At 43.7% G+C, this 11,482-nt stretch overlaps 1 protein-coding gene across 1 annotated transcript; it reads left to right on the top strand.

Moving 5' to 3' along the window:
- Positions 1-7,001: 7,001 nt before the first annotated feature.
- LOC103273472 (olfactory receptor 11A1-like) lies at positions 7,002-8,003 on the top strand. Its single transcript, XM_008070906.1, has one exon. It carries the CDS (start codon positions 7,002-7,004, stop codon positions 8,001-8,003), a length of 1,002 nt encoding a protein of 333 aa, XP_008069097.1.
- Positions 8,004-11,482: the final 3,479 nt, after the last annotated feature.

The raw sequence follows: 11,482 nt of genomic DNA, 5'->3' as shown, positions 1-11,482 counted from the left end.
CAGGTGAAAAGGCATAAAAATTTACTTAATGAGTATACACAGGAGTCTTCAGTATGAAGACCTAACTTTCCAATGAGTTATAGAAACTTAAATACCACCTCAAGATGACAAAGAATGAGGGCTTGGATTCTGTAAAACAGGCTATGGGAGAGGAAAGAAGAGGGATTCTACTGAGGGACAATAAATGATTGCTAGGGAAAAATGAATGGATATTTGGAGAATGAATAGATGAGGGAACAGAAATTGACCTATAAATATTTCTCTTAGAAAGTTGAATGAAACTGAGAGGTAGACAATACTTTATTTATTTTTTCTTTTTTTTTAAACTGGTGTTTGTTATGTCAGGCTTGCTAAAGTTTAGGTAATACTTTATAAAATGGTTGGACCAAGTCTGATGATATGCTTTCTAACCTTTCCTTCAATAGATACTGAAGCCGGGCACGATGGCTCATGCTTGTAGTCCCAGCATTTTGGGAGGCAGAGACGAGAGGATTGCCAGAACCAAAAGGCTCAAGACTAGCCTGGGCAACCTGGTGAGACCTTGTCTCTACAATAAATCAAAAAAAAATTAGCTGGGTATGGCGGTGCGTGCCTGCAGTTCCAGCTACTTGGAAAGTTGAGGCAGAAGAATCGCCTGAGCCCTGTAGGTTGATGCAGTGGCTATAAGCGTGCCACTACACTCTAGCCTGGGTGACAGAGTGAGACTTCCACTCAAAAAATAGAAACAGATAATGAGATAACAAGGAGAAGAAGTAGCTTGGTAGAAACATTTGGGGAAGATCAGAGAGGTCTTGAGGCAAAATGCCCATATTTGGGGATATTGGATTCTGAGCCCCAACACACTCAATAAATATTTATCGAATGATTTAATGTTATGATATACGCTTATATAAAAGCATAATTTAATATCTAAGAAAATATCCTTCATTTCTACTTTAAATTCACACATAGCACCTCAGAAAAAAAGCTAAAATTAAAAAAAACTTTTAAGCCACGTTGGATTTTTTACTGCCATAATCACAAATTCTTTGTTAATGAATACTGGCTTTCTTTTCTACCTAGAAAAGTCTCTGGTTGTCTCTCTCACCTGGCATCTCCCTCAGGCTCTTTTCACAACTCAAGACCTAGGTCTCCCTATTTTGTACTCTGCCACTCCCTCAAAGAAAATATGCTAATTACTTCCTTGCAGTCCACCTCAAGGCTCTCCACGCTGCCTGTCTTCTGCCAAGGTGGAACACTTGTCCAGTTTCTTCCAGGAAGTGCCATCCTAGTCTATTACTAGGAAACCCCAGCCCTGGCTCAGACTGTGCTGTCCTCCTCGTAGCCCAGATCTGTTTTCTACTTTCATATGAAACTCAGTGTTATATTAAGGCAGTGAGGTTTCTTATTCATATTTGTCATTCAACTGCATTTTACTGTCTACCTCCATTGTCTTGAAGGAAACTGACCTTGCTTTATGCTAATCTGTGATGTTAAAACTATCAAACAAAACAGAACAAATTATCTACAGAGTTTACAGCACTTTCCTCTTGTCTCCTCCCTGCTAAGGATCAAAGCAGTACCCCAAGTCCTAAACCGGGCCAGAGTAAAAGACTATTACTCCAGCCCTTAGAGATCATACGTTCGATATTCCATCCCAATGCTGCAAGAACAAATTACAACATACATTTCACCTGGGAGTTCATTCTGGGAACCAAATATTTATTAAATAAATTAGTATTTACTTTATAAGTTTTAAAGTGTTAAACAAATTCTGGCTTTAATTGTGGCTATTCTTATGTCTTGCCAGTCTTTCCCTGTCTTATAAGGGAGGTGTCATTAGGTTTAATTTAAACATCTGTATGTGGTCCCTGTGGACCAGAACATTTCCCTGGAACCAAAACATAAATACAGCTGCTCCTGTTGGCTTTGAGCTATGTCTCCTCTCCAAGGAGGTTCTTCTCCAACTCCCACAAGGGAGGGAGGCTATCCTGCCCTAGAAAAGGCAGTAGCACCCATAGCAGCACATGCAGAAAGGGAATAACAGTGGTGAGCTCCTTTGGTGGGAGTAGCCAATAACATGGAGGCTCCAAAGGAGAGAAGAAGAAAGTCCACAGAGCTGTCAGCTGGCAGAACTTAGCCCAGTGTGAAGACATCCGGGATAGAAGTTGGCTCCAAGACGAAAGCAGGTCAGTCCCACCCCCTCCACTGAGTCTGAGTATCTGGAGTTCATCCGGGTCATCACAGAGGACCACTTCTGACCCAATCCAAAGAGCTATGGAAGACAGCATACCATATATTTGTAAACATCCTATGTCAGCTTCAGGAGATTCCAGGGATGAGGCTCATAGTTGCCAACAAAATTCTACAGACTCTAGAAAGAAATTCCATTCCTCCTACCTTGTATCCTGAGCCTTACCTTATTCTCATGCCAAAAAATAATGCAGTAAATAACAATAGTTAGCCCTTAAGAGTCACCTCTAGATGCCAGGTGCAGTGGCTCACACCTGTAATCCCAGCACTTTGGGAGACTGAGGCAAAAGGATTGCTTGAGCCCAGGAGTTTGAAATCAAACTAGGCAACACAGCGAGACTTCATCTCTACAAATAAATCAAAAATTAAGCCAGGCATGCCAGAGCTTACCTGTCATCCCAGCTGCTCAGGAGGCTGAGGCAGGAGAATCTCCTAAGCCCAGGAGATCGAGACTGCAGTAACCGTGATGGCGCCATCGCACATCAGCCTGGGTAACAGAGCGAGATGCCAACTTAAAATAAAATAAATAAAGAATCACCACTAAGAAACCAGCATGGGTGGGGAGTCATGGGTTTTCCATCCTCACCACCCCTTGGTCATTGTTTTGTCCTCTGAGCTTCTACGAACTAAATATAACTCCTCTCCTTCATAAGAAAACCTCAAATATTTGAGAACAGCTTTTGTATTCTATTAGTTCTGTCTTTTCCAGATTAAATATCTTCACATTCTTCATATATGCCTTGCCTTTCACAGTTCTCAAGCCCTAATTTATGATGGTCAACAACAAAAAAATCAACATAAATAGCTACTAAGATCTTACCCTTCCTATACTTGTTTACCTGATTATTAAAATTTACATGCAGATTTTACATGTACCTCTGCTAAATTTCATCTTGTTTTTAGTTTAGTATTCCAAAAGGCAAGATTATTTGTAAGTCTGTCACCTATAATATTGGTTTTCCCTCTTTGTTTCATATCATCTGAAGTTTAATGAGCCATGCATATTTGCTCTGTCTATTGAAGTCACTGCTAAAATAGGTAAAGAAGGCAAGATCTACAACATCTTCTTCTTTTCACAAGACATCTTTCTCCAGATTTTCAGAGTCATTAATGAATAAGTTTGGTATATGGTAACTTAACTGGGAGTGTTACCTTGGCCAGACGTGGTGGCTTATGCCTATAATCCCAGCACTTTGGGAGGTTGAGGTGAGAAGATTGCCTGAGCCCACGGTTTAGAGACCAGCCCGGGAAACTTGGCAAGACCTCATCTCTACAATTAAGTAAAAAAGTAGCCGGGCATGGTGGCGCGTGTCTGTGGTTTCAGCTACTAGGAAGGCTGAGGCAGAAGGATCACGGAGCCCAGCAGGTCGACGCTGGGGTGGCTGTGAGCATGCCACTGCACACCAGCCTGGGTGACAAAGTAAGACTCCAACTCAAAAAAAAAAAAAAAAAGAGTGTTACCTTTACACACAGTCATCAACTTTTCTATGAATCTTTACTGAAATTAGTATCTCCTTTTTCTGCTTCTTTCTCCTGTTATATTAAATTAATAATAACTCTCGAGTGGGCATGGTGGCTCACACCTGTAATCCCAGCACTTTGGGAGTCCAAGGTAGGAGGACTGCTTGAGTTCAGGAGTTTGAGATCAACCTAGACAACATAGTGAGACCTCATCTCTACAAAAATATCAAAAATTATCCAGGTGTTGTGGTGCATGACTGTAGTTCCACCTACTCAGGAGGCTGAGGCAGAAGGATTGCTCGAGCTGTGATTGTGCCACTACACTCCAGCCTGGGCAAGAGAGTGAGATCCTGACTCAATAAATAGATAAATAAATATTACTAATACTCTCAGTAAAAGACATTATGTGATTTTTCACATTATGATTAGCGTTGCAAAGTTCCTGGTGAGCTCTTATAAGACTTCCAAATATTATATGAAACATCTATTTAAGAATTTTACGGGCAAACACTTTGGGGCCCCTCACACTGTGGGAGCTTTTCAATAAATCTTTTCTTAAAAAAAAAGAATTTTACAAGGACCAAGATCAAATTCCTTGGTTGGGAATACTGAAGTTTAATGAGCCATGCATACTTATTCTGTCTATTGAAGTCACTGCTAAAATAGGTAAATAAGACAAGATCTACAAACTTTTTTTATCATAAGCATTGGGTCAGTGTGTAGACTTGAGAAGTTTTGGGTCAGTTGACTAGTAGGTTGGTTTGGTTAGTTTTACTAGTTTCTTCCTTTGTTCCATCTCTCTGTTAAACCTTGGGTCCCATTTCACTCTCAATTCAAGTCTCTCCCTGGCTCTTAAAGTCTTTAGTATATAGAAGTTGAAATGTGTTCAAATACATATGAAAGCATTCAGTTTCCTCTGTCTGTAAGTCCATGTGACTGAACGTGTGTCAGCATGATGTAACCACAAAGCTAGAGGAAAAGGGAGGATCAGGCCAGGAACACAAAAATCCTGTGTTCTTGCTGCTGTCTGCTAACATGGAATGTCATCTTTCTTAACTTCAAAAAGGAGAAAACATGTTGGGCTTTCTGTTTTTTTCCTACACACACACACACACACACACACACACACACACACACACACACACACCTCTTTGGCTTCCATCTCCGTTCTTCTTTTTTTTGAGTTGGAGTCTCACTCTGTTGCCCAGATTGGAGTGCAGTGGCACACTCACAGCCACCGCAGCCCCAACCTGCTGGGCTCGGGAGATCCTTCCGCCTCAGCCTTCCAAGTAGCTAGAACTATAGGTATGCACTATCACATCCGGCTAGTTTTTTGATTTATTGTAGAGATGAGGTCTCACCAAGCTGCCCAGGATGGTCTCGAACCCATGGGTTCAGGCAATTCTCGCTCCTCGGCCTCCCAAAGTGCTGGGATTATAGGCGTGAGCCACTGCACCCGGCCCCATCTCCATTCTTAATTATGGTTCCATCTCAAGTTTCCAATATCCCCTCAGAGGAGGACCCAGAGATTCTTCTTCTCTTCTAGTAGTCTTAAATACTTCTTTATCTGGCCCAAGTTGTCATGATGCAACTTTTCCATGGTAATTTGCTACTGAAAAAATTGTAACTAATTCACTTATTTATTCACTTCACAAGTACCTCTCAAGGTGTAACCATGCATTTGGTGTGAAGACAGTACAGCGGTAACTAAGGAAAGGAAACCTGCTCGGCATACAAGTTTCTCAAGAACAAACAGGTGAGATAAATTGAGCGTTTTACCTGTATGGAAAATATAGGGTAGGAGAACCAAGAAAAAGAAAGAATTTCCAGTTCATAACAAACCTGACCAGAGACTGGACAAAGTTTCAAAATGGCTTTACCAAGGGTCACCAGGTCACTTGTCCAGGAAGAAAGAATGGTTTCCCAGGGGAGTGGGGTCTGGGTGAGTTCAGATCTTTCTATGTCGCATCTCTCATGGAGTAGATGATATAGATTTTTTATTTGGATTTTCAAGTCTCAATTTCTTAGAAAGAGAAAATATTCTGAGATAGGTGGCTGTCTCTGGGATATGTGTGACCTCAGAGTAGGATCGACTCCTCTGGAGGCTATGGGCACACCTCCCATCCTTCCAGAAGAGTTCACCAGGTGTGCTTAGCCAGTTGGTGCTCAGTCAAGATTGCCAAATAAATAGCTACTTGTTGACTGGAAGAATGTTATGCTGCTCTCTAATTCTGACATTTCAATCACTCAGAAAGAGTTTGGGAAAGCACTATCAAACAGCAGACCACACAGGAGCTTTGTAGTCAAGCAAACCTGTGTTCAAATAATGACTCCACTGTAGTGACTTTGAATAATTGACTTAAACTTACTGAGTTCTTGGTTTCTTTTCTGTTAGGATCACCAAAATATTGGGTCAACGTGCCAGTGCCACAGGATGATGTAAAGAATTGCACAGAAATTCAATTTGAGAAGATAGTTTATTTAAAAAGTAGATCAGAGAGAGAGGGTGAATTCGAATTCATCTCTCCAAGATGGGAGCGGGAACCAGAGGCTAAAGGAAAGTAAGTGTGGCCAGGCGCAGTGGCTCATGCCTATAATCCCAGCACTTTGGGAGGCCGAGGTGAGAAGATTGCCTGAGCCCACTGGTTCGAAATCAGCCTGGGCAACTTGGCAAAACCTCATCTCTACAATAAATAAATAAATAAATAAATTAGCTGGTCGTGGTGGCACATGCCTGTAGTTCCAGCTACTTGGGAAGCTGAGGTAGAAGGATCATCTGAGCCCAGCAGGTCAAGGTTGCAGTGACTGTGAGCATGCCTCTGCACTCCAACCTGGGTGATGGAATGAGACTCCAACTCAAAAAAAGAAATGAAAAGAAAGAAAGTGTGACAGCTAGTGCTTGAGACTAGGAGTTTTTAAAACTTCTTGCGGGGGCGGGGGGTGAGTCAGGTAAGCATTCACAGGAGCTGCCATTACCTTAGGACAAAGATGTTAATTTTTTTTTTTTTTTTTGAGTTGGCGTCTCACTCTAACACTCAGGCTAGAGTGCAGTGGCACTCATCTTATGTTCATCTTAATGTCTTGTGACTTGCCCAGGGTTCCAGGAAAGGTTTCTTGTCACATATGGGCTCAAGGAGACCAGAGAAACTCCATTTTGAGCTCTGTCCTTTCATTTTCTATAATTAGGAGACAATAAGGCCTGCCTCCAGTACTTGTTGTGATGAATAAATGATAAGCATGGAGTGTGGCCATAATAGAATCTTGGTTTATATTAGCTACCTTCCTTTCTTCCTTGGGCCCAGCTCTAGATGAAGAAGCAGTACAGTGGTGACAGTAAGAACCAGACCACCTGGCTGATCCTAGCGGGCTTCAGGGAACTGCAACACCTGGGCGTCCTTCCCTTCACCCTCTTTCTGGCCATCTATGTGGTGACAGTCGGGGGCAACGCCCTCCTCATGCTGGCTGTGGCCTCTAGTCGGACACTCCACACACCCATGTACTTCCTCTGCCACTTCTCCCTGCTGGAGATTGGCTATACCTCCAACATCATACCTCGGCTGTTGCAGAGTTTCCTGGAAGGGAGGGAAGTCATCTCACTAGTCAGCTGTCTGGTCCAGTTCTACATATTTGCTTCGTTGGCTGCAGCCGAGTGCCTCCTGCTCTCTGTCATGTCCTATGACCGTTACTTGGCCATCTGCCATCCCCTTCGCTACCCTGTCCTGATGAGCACCTGGTTTTGTAGCAGTCTGGCCGCTGGTGCTTGGCTCAGTGGCTTCTTTTTCTCCGCCTTCACTCTAGCCCTAGCAGCCACTCTTTCCCTCTGTCCTGGAAGCAGAGAGATTGACCACTATTTCTGCGACTTCTCTCCAGTTGTAGGGCTATTCTGCGGGGATGTGGGGGTCATGTGGGGAGCTGGAGTCACTATCTCAGGCTTCCTGACACTGACCCCCTTCTTACTGATTGTGGTATCCTATACCCTCATCTTAAGGGCTGTTTTGCAAATACCTTCAGGCCATGGGAGGCAGAAAGCCTTCTCCACCTGTTCCTCCCACCTCTGTGTGGTTGGGGTGTTTTATGGCACCCTCATTGTGGTCTACGTGGCCCCAACAGACCACACGGCCCCCTTGCTTCGAAAGGCCTTCTCTGTCTTCTACACGGTGCTCACTCCCATGGCCAACCCCATCATCTACAGCCTCAAGAACCAGGAGGTGAAGGGAGCTCTTCGTAGGCTCTGGGAACAGCTTTTCCCAGGACACACCTCACTGACGGGGACAGGACCGCTACTGACTTCTTCCTGGATTTCAGCTTAGCTCCTTCCTCAAAGCCTGTTGGACTAGAAACCACTGCAATAAAAAGATGGAGACTGTGGGATTGAAAGTGGATGTCTAACAAAATCAGGTAACTTTATTTCCCAGTTGGAATTGAGTAGAGATCAAAATCTAATGCCTAGCAGAGGGACAAACCCTATAGCTACTCCACAAAACTTATTTGAAAAAATACATGAATTAATACAGTTGTCCCTTGGTATTCAGGAAGGAATTGGTCCCAGGACACACTCCCCCACCCCATACCTAAATTTATGGAAGCTCAAGTCCCCTATAGAAAATAGCATAGTATCAAAAAGAAGAAGAAAAAAACAACCTTATTAAAAAGTGGGCAAGGCCAGGCGCGGTGCCTCACGCCTGTAATCCCAGCACTTTGGAAGGCCGAGATGAGAGGATTGCCTGAGTCCATGGGTTCGATACCAGCCTGGGCAACTTGATGAGACGACCCCCCCCGCCACAATAAATCAAGAAAAATTAGCTGGGCTTGGTGTCATGTGTCTGTAGTTTCAGCTCCTTGGAAGGCTGAGGCAGAGGGATTGCCTGAGCCCAGCAGGTCGAGGCTTCGGTAGCCGGGAGCATGCCACTGCCCTACAGCCTGGGTGACAGAGTGAGACTCCTACTCAAAAAAAAAAAAAAAAGTGGGCAAAAGGTATGAATAAACACTTCTCAAAAGAAGACAGCTGGATGTGGTGGCTCATGCCTGTAATTCCAGCACTTTGAGAAGTGGAGGCGAGAGGATTGCCTGAGTGAGCCCAGAGGTTCAAGACCAGCCTGGGCAACATGTTGAGACCTCATATGTACAATAAATCAAAAAATTAGCCAGGCATGGTGGTAAACGCCTATAGATCCAGCTATTTGATAGGCTGAAACAGAAGGATTCCCTGAACCCGCAGGTTGAGGTTGTGGTGGCTGTGAGCATGCTACTGCACTCCAGCCTGGGCGACAGTGAGACTCCAACTCAAAAAAACAAAACAGAAAAAGACATACGAGCAGCCAACAGATACATGAAAATATGCTCAGCCTCACTAATCATCAAAGAAATGCAAATCGGGCAACCCCTTCGGGTTCCCTCCCACTGTGGGAGCTTTTCTGTCCTCTCAATAAATCAATCCTGCTTTCAAAAAAAAAAACAAATGCACATCAAAACCACACTGAAATACCATCTAACTCCAGTCAGGATGGCCATCATTAATAATTCAAAAAACAACAGATGCTGGAGAGGATGCAGACAAAAGGGAACGCTTCCACATTGTTGAAAGGAGTGTAAACTAGTACAAACTCTGTGGAAAACAGTGTGACATTTTCTAAAAGATCTAAAAATCAGCCTTCCATATGACCTAGCAACACCCCGTTCTGGGAATATAGCCAGAGGAACTTAAAACATTCTACAAAAAATGTATCTACACATGCATGTTTATTGCAGCACTATTCACAATAGCAAAAACATGGAACCAACCGTGCTGCCCATCAGTCACAGGACATGGCAGAGAGCAGGAAGCACTCAGCATGTTGCCCAGGCTGGTCTCGAACCCCTGACCTCAAGCAATCCTCTCACCTCAGCCTCTCAAAGTGCTGGGATTATAGGTGTGAACCACTGTGCCTGGCTACTTTTTTCAAATAATACTTGTGGAATGACTACAGTGTTTGGATTTTTTTTAAACGTGGAACATATACACGATGGAATATTACACAGCTATAAAAGACGAAATTATGGACTTTGTAGCAACTTGGATGGATTTAGAGGGATATTCAGTGATCCATCACAGAAAAAAAGAAGTGAGTATCACATGTTCTCACTCATAAGTGGACCCTGAACATTTATCATAATCCTACATGAAAGGGATTGGCCTCCAGACATGGTGGCTTATGCCTGTAATCCCAGCACTTTGGGAAGCAGAGGCGAGAGGATTGCTTGAGTCTAGGGATTCAAGACCAGTCTAGGCAACACGGCAAGACCTCATCTCTACAATAAATCAAAAAAATTAACTGGGCATGGTGGCGTGCGCCTGTGGTTCCAAGTACTTGGAAGGCTGAAGTAGAAAGATCACCAGAGCCCAGCAGGTGGAGGCTGTAGTGGCCTTGAGCGTGCCACTGCACTCCAGCCTGGGCGACAGAGTGAGACTCCAACTCAAAAAAGAAAAGAAAGGGATTGACAGTAGTGGGTCACTGCAGTAGAGGTGGGGGAGCAGAGAATAACACTAATAAGGGTACCTGATCCCAAACTAGGCAGAGTGAAGACCAGTGGGCGGCCCAAACTTCACCTGTACGATGATCACTTATGTACCGAGCCCTGAATTGTACTCCACATCTTTAAAATAAATGTGAGGCTGGGCGTGGTGTCTCATGCCTATAGCTTGTCTGTAGGCAATGAGAGTGGCTCTCATCCCTCACTACATACCCTACAGACCTTAGGCCCAAGAGTTTTGTTTCTACGTTTCTAAGATTTCATTTGAATCGTGAGATCTTACCTTAATGCTGGTTCTCATTACCATCTCCCTAATTCCCTTTCGCCTGTCTGCCAACCTCAGTCCTGGCCACCTTGGATAAATAATTTGTAAGTGTTCCCCACTTATTTCTGCTCTGTCTCCTCTTGCATTCTTTTTGGTACAGTTGGCCCTCTAAATCCATAGGTTCCACATTCTCAGATTCAGCCAAGCATGGATGGAAAATATCCAGGAAAAAGAAAACCAATTTAAAAATAACAATACAACAAATAAAAATAATATAAATAAAAATATAGTATAGTGAGCATTTACATAGCACTAGGTATTATAGGTAATCTAGAGCTGATTTAAAGTTTATAGGAGGATACATATGGGTTATGTGCAAACACTATGCCATTTAAAACAAATTTTTTTTTCCCTGCCTTGCGAAGGGAAGGGTCAGTGAGAGGAGAAGGAACTGTATTCAGTCATGTCTGGAGCCCAGGAGGTCAATTAGGCCACTATTCTGGGAGCTCCCATTAGTCCTTCTGTCGTTGATTTTAGAGCAATAAGTGGTAGGACAAAGGTAGGAGGCAATGAAATGAGAAAAAATAAATTAATTAAACACAGTGAGAGGATTCTGAAACTTTGCCCCATCAGAGAAATTTTGGAGGCTTTAAGCATGACACAAAAAGAATTTAAGCCGGGCTCGGTGGCTCAGCCTGTAATCCCGCGCCTTTGGGAGGCTGAGGTGAGTGGATTGCCTGAGCCCGCGGGTTCGAGACCCGCCTGGGCAGCAAGACCTCATCTCTACAATAAATCAAAAAATCAGCTGGGCGTGGTAGCGCGCGCCTGTAATTCCAGCTACTTGGAAGGCTGAGGCGGAAGGATCGCCAGAGCCCAGCAGGTCGAGGCTGCGGTGGCCGGGAGCGGCCACTGCACTCCAGTCTGGGCAACAGAGTGAGACTCCAACTCAAAAAAAAAAAAAAAGATTTTAAATTTTCTTATTTGAAATGCATCAGCCAGCCGGGCTCGGTGGCT

Source organism: Carlito syrichta, unplaced genomic scaffold (assembly GCF_000164805.1).
Source record: "Carlito syrichta isolate Samal-C Ts95f unplaced genomic scaffold, Tarsius_syrichta-2.0.1 Scaffold314050, whole genome shotgun sequence".
NCBI lineage: Eukaryota > Metazoa > Chordata > Mammalia > Primates > Tarsiidae > Carlito > Carlito syrichta.
The sequence above is the reverse complement of the archived record's forward strand: the minus strand, read 5'-3'. Positions and strand labels throughout refer to the sequence as shown.

Bases quoted from the DNA above. Each gene is read 5' to 3' on its own strand.
- LOC103273472 (XM_008070906.1), top strand. From the start codon at position 7,002: ATGAAGAAGCAGTACAGTGGTGACAGTAAGAACCAGACCACCTGGCTG.